General features: G+C 56.0%; 1 protein-coding gene across 3 annotated transcripts; it reads right to left on the bottom strand.

The window, feature by feature from the left end:
• Positions 1–148: 148 nt before the first annotated feature.
• SAMD14 (sterile alpha motif domain containing 14) lies at positions 149–15714 on the bottom strand. Of its 3 annotated transcripts, XM_082371741.1 has the most exons (10): positions 15145–15714; positions 11624–11678; positions 6569–6735; positions 5848–6136; positions 5041–5128; positions 4877–4951; positions 4273–4432; positions 2943–3062; positions 2700–2855; positions 149–1844 (listed from the first exon to the last, which is right to left on the bottom strand). In XM_082371741.1, exons 2-10 carry the CDS (start codon positions 11664–11666, stop codon positions 1689–1691), a joined length of 1254 nt encoding a protein of 417 aa, XP_082227867.1. In that variant the 5' UTR covers positions 11667–11678; positions 15145–15714; the 3' UTR covers positions 149–1688. The 3 variants fall into 3 exon arrangements, with proteins under 3 accessions (XP_082227867.1, XP_082227868.1, XP_082227866.1); XM_082371742.1 differs by lacking the exon at positions 11624–11678; XM_082371740.1 differs by lacking the exons at positions 11624–11678; positions 15145–15714 and having other exon boundaries at positions 6569–10109.
• Between the last annotated feature and the right edge of the window lie 1803 nt (positions 15715–17517).

Genomic DNA, 17517 nt, shown 5'->3' with positions numbered 1-17517 from the left:
CAGGACATGGTTCAGTGCGTGCCGAGTATACCAGCGGCCACAGCTGTCCATTCAGAGCACTTGACAGTGCAGCACCCAGGGACAGAACTGTGGCCTCCCACATTCGGGGCCCAGCCCAACCCCCAGCTGGGGCAGACAGAAAGGTCACTGGCACATCATAAGTGTTTATTGAAATAAACTGAGTACCGCCTCCCCCTTCACATGCAGGTGGGCACCCAGATAACTCCTGATGGCTTCAAGGACCTGGGAACTTTTCACCTTCCCCACTGGCCCCTCCTGTGGGCCCAGGTGGTACTGATGCCCCCATATCTCAGTCCCCTCTCTGAAGCCCCTCTCCCGGCACAGATAGCAGAGAGGAGGAAACGACTGAGACCCAGGAATAGGGGTAGCCCTCAGGCCACAGCGCTTGGGCTGGAACGAGGGGAGTAGGCATGCATCGGGTCCTGTCCACCGCTCCAGGCGGATGGGAGGAGGTGGAGGGAGGTCTCTAATTGGAGGCCCCTGGCCTCATTGTTAACTCCGGCCAGTGCTCCAGAAGCTGGGCTAGCCTCTGGCCAGCACCGTACCTGCACACTCCCTCCCTACAAGGACAGATGGCTTGCTCTGGGCTGCTGGGATAGACTCCACCCCCACCCAGGGAGCTGGCCCCACTCCTCCCTGTGGCCCAGGAACTGGAGCCCGCACCGTCTGCCAGTTCTGGAACCCACTGAGGCCTCGCTAGGGACCAGGGCCAGATGGGGGATGGCTGATGAACCTTTCCAATTTAGCAGCTTCCGGGGGACCTCCCAGATTTTGCCTCTCTGCTTGGCTGGGATGAGGATTCACCAGTTCAGGACCATCTAGGCATTGGTAGGGGGTGTCTTCTGTGGCCACCAGCTCCCAAGTTTGCTCTGTCCTCAGGGAAGGCCCAGGTGGCCTCTGAGGGAGCAGCAGAAGTGGGCCCAGCTTGGAGAGTGGGTCAAAGACCAGGCTTTGAATGGGCCTCAGGAGGGGCAGACCTGCAAGGGCATTATCTCACCGCTGAGACCCACAGGACAGGGACAGGGAAGAGGAGGAGCTTTGCCTCCTCCCTTCCTTCTCCTAAAGTCCTTGCAAAGATGATGTGGGGTAATCATGCTGCTTTCTCTGCTCTCCTGTTGAGGAGTGCAGACTGGGAGCCTACCTTGCGTGCAACTTGCTGCAGGCCCACCAGCCTCCCTGCGGAGCAGAACAGAGCTCTCCTGACACACAGTCACCTGGGAGAGCTGGAAAGGAACTGCTTTATCTACCTGCTCCTGCAGAGATGCCCAGCCCACCTCTCTGAGCCCAGGGCTTCTGGAAGGTAAGCAGGCCTCCTAATTCACTGCTGGTCCCAGGACCACCATGGCCTGAGGGCAGAGGGTCAGAATGACTCAGGCACTTATGGGCTCCCAGACTTGCTTCAGCCCTGGCTTCTCTGCCCGTAATCTGCCACTTCCCCCAGGAACTCTGTGCCAAACAAGTCCTTGAAATGGGATTTATTACTGGGTCCTCCCCCTGGGGTCTCCCTTTCTGAGGAATCTGGGTCCAGACAGAAGACAGGGTGAGAGGGCTGTTCCTCCTGAGAGCATGGGGCCAGGCCAGCCCAAGCCTGGTGCCCAGGCCCCACTTCCCCGGGCGGCCTGTGCCCTCAGAGCCCAGCAGCCGCCAGTGCCCGCCCGCCCGTCCCCCTAGCTCCTCTTGGCCTCCTGCTCCCTGCGCCGGAGCTTCTCACGCTGCCGCGCAGCTTTCTCCTGGGCCTTGCGCTCCTTCTCCGCGGCCGCTGCCAGCTCCTTCAACTTCCGCTTCACGAGCGCCCGGTCATGTGAGTGGCTGAGCCCCAGGCTCTGGGGGAGGAATCCAAGGGTGAGGGGGAGAGCCCCGGAGCCACCCGGGCCTGGCCAGCCCAAGCCCCGGGTTCTCTGTGCCCCAGGTGTACTCTCTCTGGAGCTCTGCCAGCCCTCAGCCTCCACCTCCCAGACCTGCTGATGGATCAGAACCCTCAGGGCAAGAATTTGGAATGGGAGTGATTGGGAGAGATGAGGGTAGAGGGTTCCAGGGCCTTTGCCCCCTCCCCACCCCAATCCTTGGCTCCCACTCCTCCACTCAGGATTTCAACCTTGGCATGACCCTGCCTGATCCCCTGAGGCCCAGAGACGGGGAGCAAAATGTCCAAGGTCACACAGCTAGTCAGTAGCTGAGTCCCCTCTCCATTCCAGAGACTTCCTGGGGGGCTCTTCGCACCACTGCTTCCCCAAGCAGCTCAGCAGAGGGTGCACGACAGGCCAGAAACCCCCAGTACAGAGATGAGAGAGACACCCCCTGCCGCCCCCCGCCCCGACTTCCCTCCCACAACCACCAGCCTCCAAGATTCTTAGTCTTGGAGACTAAGACTCCAAGAATCAGGTGAGATGACCAGGGGAGACTGATTAGAGTCAAGAGTCAGATGATAGGATAGTCTTCAAGGTCAGAGGTCAACCTGGAGATTGGGCTGGAGCTTGAAGGTCAAACTGAGGAATTGGGCTGGAGTCAGACTGGGAACCCATGCTAGAGAGCAACAATCAGGCCGAGGATCTTGCCTAGAGGTCAGAGGCCAGGGCAGTGGTCTTAAAGAGAGTGGAAAGGTCAGGACGAGGGGAATCCTAATTCTTGAAGGTTGCCTTAGGCTCCGGCTGGGTCGTGGCCCTTCTACTCTAACCCACCTTCAGTTTGCTTCCATCCAGCTGCAGTAGCTGCGGCCCATCCACCTGCCTCGCAGCAAACTCAGCGGCATACTGCTCCAGGTTGAGGCTGTGCAGCCACTGGCCCACCTGCTGACTGGTCCAGTGGTAGATGGTGGGGAGAGGTTCATCCAGAAACTGGGGCGGAGACCAAGGAACGTGAGGGGGGAAGGCGTGGCCTGTGGCCCGCACACCTGGCTGTGTCAGATGTCAGGGCCTGCTTACCTCGTCCGAAGACTGGGACAGTGTGTGGTAGGGGTAGGAACACTTGGCCGCCTGCCGGGGACCACTTGGAATCTTGGGGCTGCTGCTGGGGGGTGTGGAGTCATCACTCAGAGTGGATTCCTAGACAGGAGGGGGGCACGCTGCTGAGGAGAGATCTCACCTCCAAGCGCAAGGCAGTCACCCCCGACCCATCACCCCCATCCAGATGAAGCTGAAGTCCAGGGCTGGGCACCAGGAGTTGCTCAGGGCCCTTGTACATGAACCAGGAGCTAGGCGGGCACACAGGGCGTGGTGACTCGTGCGAGGCATCGGATCTGAGGCCTCTGGGAGGATGTGGGGCTAGAACTGAGCCAGGCAGAGTAGTTAGCAGGAATGGAGGAGGTCAGACTGGTGTCGCTTTCTAGACAGCTGACTGGGGTTCCCTCGCGCTGGGTCAGACGTCTCTGCCTTGTGCCTCCCCAGCATGGCCTCTAGCACCCTGGCTTGTAAAAACCTGGTTAGATGTCTTTGTCCTCACTGGACTGTGAGCTCTGTGAGGGCCTGGGCTGTGTCTGTTCACCAGGGCCCAGCACAAGGGAAGGAAGAAAGGGAGGGACCCCTTCTCCCCTGAATTTCCAGTTTTCTGATCTCCTCTGACCCGGCTGTCCATAAGGAACAGAACCACAGAACAAGCACAGGGCTGGGGGTCATAGAGCCTGGCACCTAAATCCAACTGAGTCTGTAGGCAAATCCCTTCAGTCTGGGCCTGCATTTGCTCATCTGTACAATGCGGGGTGAGTGTGTCTGCCTTCCCCACTTCACTGAGCCTTTGTGAGAGTAAAGCAAAAACATGCACTCGGAGCTTTGTAGACTGCGGAGTCCTGGTGAACATAAACATGCTCATTCTTGCTCCTGCTACTCGGTCTCACTTGTCCCACAGGGTTGTGAACTTTCTGAGCACTAGCTAGGTTGGGGTCCTGTTCATCTCTGCTTCCCCTAAACATCTCCACACCACACATGTAGCCCAACTCCTAAGACAGGACATGGGGCCAGAACTGAGCCAGGCAGAAGAGTTAGCAGGGATAGAGGAGCTCTCAGGCTGGGTGTGTACTAGGGGATCATGGAGGCAGCAATGAACGGATCAATGAAGGAACCACTCAGCATATAAACAAGTGAATGAGTGAATGCCTGAACTCAGAAACTGGATGAATTAATGGATCACTGAATGGCTCCATGGACAGACAGATGGACTCCAGGGATGCCTGGATCCCAGCCCAAGCCAGGGTGAAGTATGTCTTCATGTCACCTGAGTCTGGGGGCCAGTATGGGGGCCAAAAGGCCACGGACTCACCTGAGAAGCTGACTTCTTAGGGCTGAAGCCCCCGTGTTTAGGGGAGCAGGCCGGGGAGGTGGTGCTGCCAGAACACGCCGAGCCCTTGCCACTGTCTGTGAACCAGGAAAAGGGCAGGAACGGGGAGCCCCCTGACCTGCCGGACCCCTCCACCGACTCCCTGTGGAGAGAGTGCCCTGCATGGGTGTGGGCACCAAGGCAAGGGCTGGGGCCCACAGGGAGCTGGGGGCAAAAGCTGTGGCTCGGGGCTTCCCTGGTGGCGCAGTGGTTGAGAATCTGCCTGCCAATGCAGGGGACACGGGTTCGAGCCCTGGTCTGGGAAGATCCCACATGCCGCGGAGCAACTGGGCCCGTGAGCCATAATTACTGAGCCTGCGCGTCTGGAGCCTGTGCTCTGCAACAAGAGAGGCCACTATAGTGAGAGGCCCGCGCACAGCAATGAAGAGTGGCCCCCACTTGCCACAACTAGAGAAAGCCCTCGCACAGAAACGAGGACCCAACACAGCCATAAGTAAATAAATAAATAAATTTAAAAACATTTAAAAAAAAAAAAAAAAAAAAAAAAAAAAAAAGCTGTGGCTGAGGGGCTGTGGGTACCTCTTACCTGCTGCCCATGGACAGGCGGTTGCTGCCCTTCTCCTTCCGGCTCTTGCTAGTGGATGCTCGGCGTAAGGTGACCCTGTGGCGAGGGCAAGGGGGAGTGGGACGGTGCTGCCCGCTATGCTACCCCATCCCCAAGCCTTTGTTCTCGGCCCCTCGTCCACTCACCCCAGGTCCAGGAACTTTCGGCGAGTCTTCTTATCCAGGCCAATGGTGGGGCTGGCGGGCTCAGGTGGGCTGGCATCCCGGCTGTCATCTTTTGCGGAAGAGAAGGAAGGAAGTAGCCTGTGTGGTGGCTTGTCTGCCTCTTGCAGCTGCCAGTGAGGTGGCAGGAATTCTCTCGACTTAGAATCAGGCAACCTGGCTCTGGTGCCCTTCACTAGCTGTGTGACCTAGGACAAGTCACTACCTTCTGAGCTTCCTGCATCTCAAATATGGGGATAATGACACTGCCTATTTCATGAGACCTAATAGGATGTTGATGAAAGCCTTATACAAACAATAAACCACTCTGAAAAAGTAGGGACCACTACTCTTTCCTGTTAATTTTATCTTGTCCAACTTGTAGCCAACCTTCTCTCTTGGCTCACATGTCACTTCCTCAGAGAAGCCTTCCAGGATGCTCTCAGCTGCTCCCAGGATGCTTTCACGCTGATACATGCTCTCCCGCCCCGCGCACTGTTTCTCACATGGCACTTAATACAGCTTGTAACTATACGTTTAATCAATGGATGATTTGATTGCTTCTCCTCGAACCTATAAGCCCCGTGAGGACGAGAACTGCATCTGCTTGCTCTTTTTGTCTCAGTGCCCAGCAGTGTCTGGCACATATTAAGGCGCTCGGGAAATGAGTGAAAGAACCGTGGTCTTTATTCCCCACCTTCCCCAGCCACCCTGCCCCTCGAATCCCGCCACGCACTTCGGCGCCCAAGGGACCGCTTGCCAGCAGGGGGCGCCGCGCCGCCCACCGCTCACCTTCGCTGTGCGGCTTGGCGCGGGGATGGCGGCGCACGAAGCTGGGCGAGCTGTCGGACGAGGGCGCGGAGCGCGGCGGCGAGCAGGAGGCGGCGGCCAGGCCCTCGTGCGAGGTGGCGTTGTGCAGGGGCCGGTAGCGTGTGAGCGGCGAGGGCGGCGGCTCGTCCTCGTCCAGGCTGCGCCGCAACCCCGGGGGCTCCAGGCAGAAGGAGCTCCCGGCTGGGGACCCCGGGCCCGAGTGCAGAGGCGAGCGCAGCCGGTGCAGGGGGCTCCCGCAGCCATCGGTCACCTGGGGAAGGGGCAGCCGCTCACCGCCAACCCTCCTCCCCTCTTCCCGGAGGGGAGCCCGGGCTCCTAGGTCCTTACGGGGCCTGGAGGGAGGGTTTCCTCGTGCCTTGGGCCGAGAGGTGGCTGAGCAGCGAGAGGTGGGAAATGGGACTTACGGTCACATAGGCTGGGGCTGGATCCCACCTCCTTCACTTACTAACTGTGTGACTTTGTTAGTGAACCTCTCAGAGCCTCAATTTCCTCGTCTGGAAGATGGGGATAATACCTTCCTTGAAAGGATGAGATGAGCCAGAATTGAACTGCAGCTAATATTTGTTAGCCTTATTATGTCAGAAGTCTAGGGGTGTGGTTTCCCTGGAAGAGTGGTTTGGAGGGATTATCCAGGGGCAAGAAGGGTGGGTGGGGTATGTGCGATTGGGTGGATTGCCCCAACCTTGCCTCCGGGCCCATCGGAGCCTTCACCATCCTCTGCAGAGCTGGCACTGTCCCGAAGCCTCGAGCGGGAGGGCCTGTGTCTCCGGCCCTTGGCCAGTAGTTGGGCTCGGGCCTTGTGTAAACTGCTGTCCAGTCTGACGGTCTCTGGCACAGCCAAGTCCAGGTCTGCAAACCGGGGAAGAGGGGCAGAGACCAGACACATGAGGACAGCAATCCCGGAGGCCCACCTCAAGTGGCCACCTGCACTCACACACAGGCATTCAACAAATGTCTCCAAGCGCAGGGCACTGATAGTCCTATGAGATGGAGAGCTGGGTCTTTCACAGTCTCGCAGGGAGCTGGACATGTCAGCTCATACATACAGTGTGTGATGGAACCTCTCACAGGTACAGAGGACAGGATGGCTCTGTTTGAATGGGTTGGAGGAGGAAACACCAAAGCTGGGTCTTAAGGTCTGGATGGGAGTTTACAAGAGAGGAGGTTGGCAAAACTGGTATATGCAATGCTGGGAGGAAGGGAAGATGGGGGGGTGGGGGGCACCTCCAGGGCAATGGGAGGGCAGGTTTGTGGAGGGAAGGACTGGAGGATGAGGCCGGAGAGAGCATGGTTGTAATTGCTACCACTGAAGAAGTGCCAACTACACGCCAGAACGTACATACATCACCTTGTCTACTCAGAACAACCCGCAGGCTAGGGACAGCTGTTATGTACATTTCACAGATGAGCAAACTGAGGATCAGAGAGTTTAAGTCTCTTGACTGAGGCCAGCAGCTAGCAATGGTCTGGGATTTGAGCCTGGCTAGTCTAGCTCCAGAGGTTGGCCGTGCTGGGGACACTGGCTTGCTGTGCCATGCTCAAGGTCACACTCAGAGACAGCACTGCTGAGCATCTAGAGGGCTCACAGTTAACTGGAGCAGAGGGACCCCCATAAGCTAGTGGTGGTGGCAGAGAGGAAAGCCTACAGACCCCTGAAGCCTATCTCTCCCATCCTGGGGTCCGTGGCCCAGGGCTAGGTCCTGGATGAGGACATGGCGGAAGAGTAGGCAAACCCAACAGATTATGCATAGACCCTACTGCTCCAAGTTTCACTTTCCATTTGCTCCACCGGAGAATGCAGCCTTCACTCTGCAGTGACCCTGAGCTTCTCCAGGCAGAACAGGTTCTTCCCAGACCTCAGCAAGGGTTAAGACCTTTCTTCACCACTCCACCCCTCATGATCTCAGGGACCCCATCCCATCACTCAAGGCCCTGCCTTGCCTGCTCCTCTTTCTCTTGTCTGCAGACACCCCCTAAGCCACCCCAGTGGCTGAACTACTACCTATACCTATTTCCAACTCTGATCCCTCCCCTGAATTCCAAGTCTGGGCACCTCAGCACCTGCCAGGGAACTTACCATGTCAAAATCACCCAGGGACCTCAAACTCAACCCATCAAACGAACCCACCACCTTGCCTCAAACTGGTTCTCTGTCCCTGGCTCACTGAAAGGCCCCACTGTCCACCCAGTCACTCCTCTCAGACCCAGTTGGTAATTCATGTGTCCAGCTGCCTACTTGACACCTCCACTTGGATGTCCAATGGGCATCTTCAACGAATATGTCACAGTTGGACTCCTGACCTCCCCACCCCCTAAGCTGCCCGGTCTGCCCATCTCAGTGAATGGCATCTCCATCCTTCCAGCTGCTCAGGCCAAACCCCTGGAGTCACCTGTGACTCCTCCCTCTCCCTCTCACCCTGCAGACTGCGATCCATCCACAATTCCTGTTAGCTCTACTTTGGAAATAGATCTAGACATGCTGAAATATTTATGGTGAAATGACATGATGTTTTGGGTTAGGTTCAAAATAATCCAGGAGACTAGGAGTGGAGAGTGGAAGGGGATATAGATGAAACAAGACTGTCCAGGAGTTGATGATGGTTGAGGTTGAGTGATGAGTACGTAAGCGTATGATGGGGTACATTGTGCTAGTCTCTCTACTTTTGACTTCCCACAGTAAAATATTGTGTATATGTGTCTGTATATACACACACTTACATACATGCATACATGTGGGGGGAAGGAGGAGGGGAGAGGAAAGGAGAGGGAGAACACACAGCATTCCTGGTCTAGGTCACTACCACCTCTTGCCTCCATTATTACAGATCATCCCGGCTGGTCTTCCCTCCGCCTCCCTTTCCTATTTACAGTCTATTTTCAACCCAGCAGCCAGAGTGATCCTGATAAAACATGTCAGCCCGTGTCACTCCTCTCTCTGCCCAGAACCCTCCAGTGACTTCCATCGCTCACAGAGTAAGAAGCCGAGTTCTTACCACGGCCTCCAGACTCAGGCAGCTCAGTGACTCTCTCCCTCTTCTTCCTTCTGCTCCAGCCACCCTGGCCTCCTGGCTCTTCCTTACACCAGCTATCCTGCACCTCAGGGCCTTTGTACTTCCTCTTCCCTTTCCTGCAAGGCTCTTGCCACCGATTTCTGCACAGTTCTCTCTCTCACCTCCTTCAAGTCTCTGCTTAAATGCTTTCTCTCACTGAGAGACCACCCAATTTAGAATACCCCCCAGGGGCTTCCCTGGTGGCGCAGTGGTTAAGAATCTGCCTGCCAATGCAGGGGACACGGGTTCGAGCCCTGGTCTGGGAAGATCCCACATGCCGCGGAGCAACTAAGCCCGTGAGCCACAACTACTGAGCCTGCGCGTCTGGAGCCTGTGCTCCGCAACGGGAGAGGCCGCGACAGTGAGAGGCTCGCGCACTGCGATGAAGAGTGGCCCCTGCTCTCCGCGACTGGAGAAAGTCCTCGCACAGAAACGAAGACCCAACACAGCCATAAATAAATAAATAAATAAATAAATAAATAAATAAATAAATAAATAAATAAATAAATTTATTTAAAAAAAAAAAGAATACCCCCCAAACCCCCACTGCTAAATTTTTTCCTATATCATTTGTCATTCTCTGGCCTACCATATATTTTACTAATTTAGTTTATTGTCTCTCTCCACCCATTAGAACGTCAGCTCCATGAAGGCAGACATTTCTCTATTTTGTTCATTGCACCAACACAGGCATAGAATGGTGTGTGTGTGACACGTGTGTGAGAGAGTGTATGTGTATATGAGTGTTCTAAGTGTTTTACAATTACTAGCTCATTTAAACCTCCCCACAACCCAAGGAGGAAGAGACTCCAAGAATCCCCAGGGCAGCCTTAATTTGCCTGAGGGTATAGGGCTGGTGAAGGGCAGGCCAGGGTTATAGGCCTTCCGGCTCCGGATCCAGAGGCTCAGGGTGTAACTACCAAGCCCTCTCTACCTCCTCTGAGGCAGAGATGGGAGTGACTTGTGAGTCCAACCCCTCACTTTACAGGCCCTTACTTTCCTTGGAGAGGAAGGTTTGGCCCAGGGTGCAGAGGGAGTTAAGGACAGTAGGCAGGGCTCCTGGAGGGAGCTGATGAACATCCTCGACCAGTCCAGCGCGCAGCTGGTGCCTAGCCGCCCTGGGCCATGGAGAAGGGCTCTCTGCACCTGAATCTGGGCCACATCAAAACCATGGTCATCTTACCGTGGAGGGTCTAGGGAGCAAAGGAACTCCTAAGGGGCTTGGGGCTTTTTGAGGCAAGGTGGGGCCAGCCTCTCCTCTGGTCCCTTACTCTACCAGGCCCTCATCACCTTGTCCATCCCTCCCATCATCTCGCTGTCCCTCTCCCTCTCTCCCTGGGAGTTAGCCCGGCCCCGGGCAGTGGGAAGTCATGAATATTTCATCACCTTTCTCTTCAGGAAGGCCGCCAGGCAGGCAGCTACCTCAGCAGGTAAGGTAGAAGGAAAACAGGAAGGGTTGGGGGAGTGGGGGGGTGGAGGGGTGGTGGAGAGGGGAGCGGAGGCCAAAAAGCCCAAGGAATGGGGAGCTCGCCTCTGCCAGGCCAGAGGTCAGGCTGGGCCTGTGTGGGGATGGAGAGACTCAGAGTCCGAGGCCCAGAGACAGTTCGAGGCTGGGGGCGTCCCCGAGGCAAAGCCTCCGTGCACAGGCCCCAGGGAGGCCAGTCTGGGAAGCAGTTCCCCAGGAGCCCGGAGGCAGCAGTTCTGGCGGGTGGCGTTGGCATTGCCAGGGCCTGTGGCAGCCACAGGGGAGAGAGAGGTGAGCGGGGAGGGGGGAGGAGGAGAGGGCAAGGAAGGTAGAGATGAGAGGCAGGGGAGGAGAAACTGGAGGCCCTGTGGCATTCCACAGCTAGGAGCCCCTCCCAGCTGAGAGTCCTGAGGGCTGCATACTCGAGCTTTCTGCCTCCACCGCGCCCTCCACGTTCCTCCACCTTCTTTTGCTCACTGACTCCTCCACCGAACCCAGCTGGTAAACAGCCTTTCCACCCCAGTGCATACTGGGAACTCTGCCCTGTCAGTGGTCTTTCTCTAATCCACACAATAGAAAGACTGCAGCGGGTAAATGATGGGGTGTGGGGGGTGTCCATGCACCCTAGTGAGAACAGAGGGGGGTCGGTCTGGGGTTGCCCCTGGGGGTGTAGATGCTGAGTGTGTGTTATGCATTTTTGATTTCCCTGCACATCCATGCAGATGAGGTCCCTTATTTATGCAGCTCGGAGGTAACCTGTGTCACCTGTGCTGGGGAATACTGGTGTACAGCACAGTGGCTGCCAGTAGGGAGTTAGGCAGTCTGGAGTTTTAGTCCCAGCTCTGCCACTAACCTGCAGTGTGATCTTTAAAGCAAGTCATTTCTGTGCTCCGTGTCCTACGCTTAGGACAAGTGGGCACACTCCTTAGCCTTGCTGTGAGGGTTAAATGATACAGTGCATGTGAAATGGGGGTGCTAGCCTAGCACCTGGCATGAGACAAGCAGTTAATAAATGGGGACCCTTATTATCATCGTTGTTGTTGTAATTGGATATCTACTCAGATAACGGTGACAAAAACTCAGCCTGTAAGGCCAAAATACACACACACACACACACACACACACACACACACACACACACACACACACACTGAAGTTCCCAGGACTCCTCTTCCCCAAAGCCCGATAGCCTTGGCTAGAGATACAGCCAAACAGAACTTACCAAAAACCTCATCCGCAGGTTCTCGGAGCTTTGAAGAAGCCATGACTTAAGAGAGCTGGGAGGACAAGAGGCGAAAGAGGAAAAAAAGACCATGGATAAGAGGTTCAGGTTGGTGCAGGCAAGGGAGCTGCCACTGGCTACCTGCTCCTAGCCTTCTGGCCCTCACCTCTCCTTACAACTCTTTCTCTGGCCCCTGAAAGAGAAATCATCTGAACCACAGCCCAGATTGTTGGGGCAGGCAGGAGGTAGAAGCAAGTCCAGGGTATAGACACAGGCTGTCCTGTAGCCCTGGTCCGAGCTGATTTGCTGAGTGCCTCCACACGGGTCACTGAACTTCTCCCCATCACTGTCTTGGGCCCCTCCATCATTAGCATTCCCTAAAAGCTTTTAATCATCATAAGCTGTCCAATATCAAATCTGGGAGAAATCTTGGAGGCTATTAAATCCAATCCTCTCATTTTACAAATAAAGAAAGAGAAAGGAGAATGACTGATCTAAGATCACATAATAAGTTAATGGCAAGATCAGAATGAGAACCCATGTTCTTCCATCCGCCCACCTACTTACCTCCCTACTTATCCATGCATCTACTTGCCTATTCACCGTCCACTCATTCACCCATCCATCATCTGTCCAACCATCTATCTTTCCAGCCACCCATCCATCCACCATCCACCCCGTCCAACCATCCACCCATTTTTACATCCGTCAATTTATACCATCCACCCATCCATCTTCCCATCCATCACCCAGTCCTGCCTCCCCCCACTCTCATCACTGGTGCACTCACCACCTGTCTCCCTGAACATGAGCTGTTCAGGAAGCTGGCATCATCAACAGGGCCACTGTTCTTGACAAAGTCACAGTTCTCACAGTTCAAGACAGACTCACAGATGCAGAAGGGTATAAAGAGTACCCATAGCAGAACAGTGTAGAGCCAAATCTCTATGATGCATCAAATATGTTCTGGGAAGAAATATGGATGGATAGGGGTTTTGTTTTGTTTTGTTTGCGGGAAGTAAGAAAGGAAGGGCAGGTGGGAAAGCAGGATATATGTAGCTGAAACAATTTGGGCAGGCTTCCTAGCAGATGTAGGATTGCAGCATCCCTAAACCAAAGCCTGGGTGTTAGAGAAGCAGGGGAATACCAGATGAGGGGAGAAGGAGGAAGCTCAGGGTTAGGGGCATACTGCATGCCTGGGACATGATCTCCAATTACTTCTAACACTCAGGTCCCCATGGGGCAGAGCACTGCATTAGACCGCACATTTGACAGGTGTAGGAAAGCTAGGCTACATGCCTGCTTGGTCTTTTCCGATTCTCCTCTTCTGTTATTACATAGATATCATCTCACTGTGAACTGTCCAGGCTTGGGATTCTTAGTATCCCCACTTTACAGATGGGAAAACTGAGACGCAAGAGATAAGAGGCAGAACTCAACCTTGACCCCAGTCTCCTGCCCCTCAGCTCTATCCTGGGTGGTGATCTGCAGTTTTGGAACCTGCTCATGAGGAAAGAACACTGCTGGGAGAAGGGACAGGGGTAGAGGTAAGGGAGTTGATCCATACTCGCTAGGACCGGATAAGCTTCAAAACTACCTCCACCCCAGGCTCTGTGGATGCTTGGGGCTGCAAGCAGGAAATGAGGTGTGAGAAGGAGCCAGGATGTGGGCCCTCCAGGAACCCTCCTGTCATTCTTCAACCCTGGGTGCTAGTAACAGAGAAGTTCTAGAACCTCTCTTCCTGTCCTGAAGGGGTAGATGGGAAGAGAGGCTGCCCCTAAGAATGAACCAAATTCCCTCCTTCAATCACAAAGCTCATCTGACCAGGACCTAGCTGCCACCTCCTCCAGAAAGCTGTCCTAGATAGCCGTCACTCCTCTCATTTGTCTATATAATTGCTAAATCCACTCTTCCCCACCACTAGGAAATGAGTAATTTTTCATACTTCGTTGATTCCCTAACTGGGTCATATCTCCCCCACATCAGATGGGAGCTCCTGAGGAGAAGGGTCAGTATTCCCCATCAGAAGAGGGACTCTCTGAAGATAAGAACTGCCTCTCCCATCAGAATGGAGGCTCCCTGAGGTTGCTTCCTCTCTTAGACCACCTGAGAATGGAGAGCCCATGTGCTCTTTATTCAAGGTCCCAGTTTAGGGTGGAGGCCCTCTTGTGGATGCCATCCTCTTTCAGGTACCCTCTGGGGTGGGCTGGGGCTTCCAGCTCACATCAGTGCCGAATGAATTCTGATTCAGCACAAACTGCTTTCTTCAACAACTAACTCCCTGGGGTGTGTATGGGAGACCCTCCCTACGCTGTCCCTTGGGGAACTCTGGGAAGCATGACATCAGAATGTCACCAGGCCCTTCCCACCCCCCCTTCCAACACTGAACCTTGGAAAATTAGACATCCCCCCCATTTACACTCCTACAACATTATACTCCTACACACACATGCACGCACACACACACACACACACATGCCACACTCATACATGCACATTCAAACCAGGTAACCGCTACAAGGTGGAAATGAACCTGTTCTCTGGACACAGTCTGGGCTCTGACTCTACCAGGCCACTCCTTCCTCCCAAAACTTCCCAATTCCCAGAGGAAGAACACCAATAACCTTTGACCCTTCCCTATGAGAAAGGGAGGTAGGTGAACTCTAAGTTTCCTGGGACCCAGGGGAAGGAGAAAGACAAAGAAAGGGTACACAAGCCCTGGAGAGGAAATGGGGAGCAGGACAGAGACAGGTTGGTGGAAAGTCAGTCTACAGAGCTGCAGAGAAGAGGAAGAAAGAGCAAGAAGGAGATGAGCCTGAGAGCAGCAGCAGCGGGGCCAGGGGAAGAAGCCGTAGAGACAGGGCTCCAGCAGCCCTGAGTGAGGCCCCGGGGAGGCGTGGAGAAGAGCGGAATCGACTGCCAGGAGAGAGGCGGCCCTCAGTGGGGAAGGAAAGAGGAAAGGGGCCCTGGAAGAGGAGAAGGAGCCCAAGAAAGAAGTGCAACTGGGGAGGGATGGTTGGGAGAGGAGGCTGGGGCAGGGGGAGGCAGTGTGGAGCTAGAGAAAGGGGTGACCCCCCTCCCATAAGGCCCAAGCTGGGGGCATCCAGCAAGCACCGCTGGAGATGGGGTGGGGGTGGAGGACAGGGCACCTTCTGAACTCTCAGGGCCCCTATCGCCCAATCAGAGCCAAGTGGCTAGTTCTGTCCGATCCATTAGTCCAACTCCGCACCAGGCAAGAAGGGGTTAAGCTCTCCCCCCTCCCCCAACACCAGTTTTTTTAAAAAAAATTAATCTCTCCGGACCTCGGGCAGAGGGAGAGGATTAGGGACACAAATCCTATCTCCACTCCATCTCCTAACAGCGCAGAACCCTAGCTCTGTGCGGGCCCCCCTAGGGACAGGGGAAGAAAGGTCCTTGTCTCTTCGCCCCATCCAACCCCACTCGGGTTCCCACCGCAAGCCGGAGACCCCCAGCTCCGCTTCCCCGTCCACCTTGGGGCTCTTGGGGTCCCAATACCTCACCTCCAGCATCTGTCATCTTCAGCGTCCGGCGCCTCAGAAACCCCTCAGGCCCATGGTGTTTGGGGCTGGGGCCAGGCAGGAGAGGGGCGGGGGACAGTCACCCCGGCCTCGGGGGGCTCCGGGCTGGCTCCATCCGCTCCATCCCGGGAGCAGGGGTAGGGGTCAGCGAGGGGGGTCTTGGAACCGGAGGGAATGTGGGGGTGGGGGTGGGGGAGTTCGGAGAGAGAAGGAGAAGGTTTGCAGGAAGCAGGAGGCACGGCGGGAGGGGCTGGACCAGGAGACCTGACGGGAGGATGCTCCGTGCGTGTGTGTGCGTGTGTGTGCGAGTGTGTGTGTGTGTGTGTGTGTGTGAGAGAGAGAGAGAGGAGAGGAGAGGAGAGGGAGGGAGAGAGAGAGAGAGAGAGAGAGAGAAACCGTCTCGCCTCCCCGCCCGGCTGGACGCGGGGTCCCCCACCTGGCAGGCAGATACTCTTAGCGTCGTGTCAGCGGGGATCCGCGGGGGTCCCCAGGGAAGGGGCGATGAGGGGGCGCGTGGCGGGGAGGCCGGGCGCCCGGGAGACAAAGAACGGGAGGGAGGGAGGGAGGGAGGGGCGGAGGCAGCGGGAGCACGGGGGAGGGAGGAGGCGGCCCTGGCCGGCGGAGCCGGGCGAGGGGATTCTAGTTACCGCTACTCCTCGGCCCGCGAGAGTCGGGGCCGGTGTGAGCGGCCGGAGATGCGGCCGCACCTTAGGACCTACGGGGCTTTTGCCTCCTCTGCAAGGCCTGTGAGGGCTCCTGATTCATCCATTCAACAGACGTCCACAGAGCAGTCGGATGCGCCGAGGCCCGAGGGGACCGTGGAGAACAGAGCCGACCTGGTCCGGGGCCGTCGTGGCTCGCAGCGTTGTCAGGGGGACGGACGGACGAGTGGGGAGGCCCTCACGAGAGCGGGTGCTGTGAACCTTGGTTCACAGAGGACACTTCAGCGCGGGGAGAGCACACCAGAGGGAGCCAGGCCTCGCCTGGGGGCGGGTGAGGATGGGGGCGGGGGCTGTGTGTGGAAGTGATCCAGGAGGATTCCTGGAGGAGGTGACCTGTTGGCTACTTCTGCAGGCCAGGCCAGGGTAGAAGTGCTAGTGGGACTTGTGGGGGTAGGGAGGAAAGGAGAGGAAGATGAAGGATGTGGAGGGTGGGGGGTGGGGGCTTGCACTTTATCCTACCAGCCATAGGGGGAAAAGTAACAGAGGAGTGAGGGGCTCTGATTTGCATTTTAGGAAGAACCCCTCGGCTCCTTTGGAGAAGGCTGCCTGAAGGCTGAGGCACCACTCATGAGGCTGTTGAGAGGTGATGGCAGTGGGCAAGAAGATCAAAGATCATGATGAGGAATATTAAGGATGTAGAAATGAAGAAATTGACAGGATTTGGGGACTGGCTGGCCACAGAGGGAGAAGGAGGGGTCTAGATGACTGCAGGTCTTGGCTTGAGGCCCTGTAGGTGGAGGGGGTGTGGGGGGATGAGGTCAGACTTGGACCTGGTGAGCTGGAGGTGGTGGCAGGCCAGCCAGGGGAGAGAACACAATGATCAACAGCTAGCTACGGTCCCGAGATGGTGCAGGGGGTGCCAGACACTGTGCTAGGCACTTTTCTCAGATGATTAATGTCACCCTCACGATAAACCCATGAGGTAGGTGTTTCTGTTACCCCCTTTGTTTGTTCAAGAGCAAGTGGTGAGGTTGGGCAAGGGGGTCCAGAGCTCAGGGGAGCGGTGTGCAGTCTGTAGGGATAGAGTTCCCTGATGGCCAAAGTCTCTGCAGTCCCAGGTCTCTGAGGGGCATGTTGAGCCCGGATGGTCTTGGGACCATGGGTAAGGACAGAATTAATAACCCTTAGGGGCTGAAGATCCAATGAGATTGTGGGAGTTTTGGCATCTCTGGGTGTCTTTAGAATCTGCTGGCAGCCATGGGTTGCTGGCTAGACTGTGGAGATCTGGGGAGGGAGTGGTGACTCTGGAGGTCTTATTGGGGCTGTGTCTGGGGAACACAGTTTGTGGGCATTTGGTGAAATCTGGGTGGTAGGCTGGAGTGGGGGATTGATTATATAGCCCCCGTAGGGAGTGGGGAGATGATAGGTATGTAATGTCAATGCTGGGGGCACATTCTATGGGAGGGTGTCTATAGACCATAGGACCCAGGACGACCCCCTAAATTTCTGGGAGCTGGGAAACTCCCCTCATCTGAGTTCCCTCCCTTGTGGCGAATGTTGGGGCTGTGGCAAACCCACGCAAGCTCCTAAGAACTGGCAGGGCTGGGGTAATGCCTCACACAGGCTTGCCCATGGCCACTTGACATAGCCCCAAACATGGACATAGCTCACAGGTGAGTCACCTCTCAGGCCT

This window comes from Balaenoptera borealis, assembly GCF_965194805.1.
Source record: "Balaenoptera borealis genome assembly, chromosome: 20".
Lineage (NCBI taxonomy): Eukaryota > Metazoa > Chordata > Mammalia > Artiodactyla > Balaenopteridae > Balaenoptera > Balaenoptera borealis.
The sequence above is the reverse complement of the archived record's forward strand: the minus strand, read 5'-3'. Positions and strand labels throughout refer to the sequence as shown.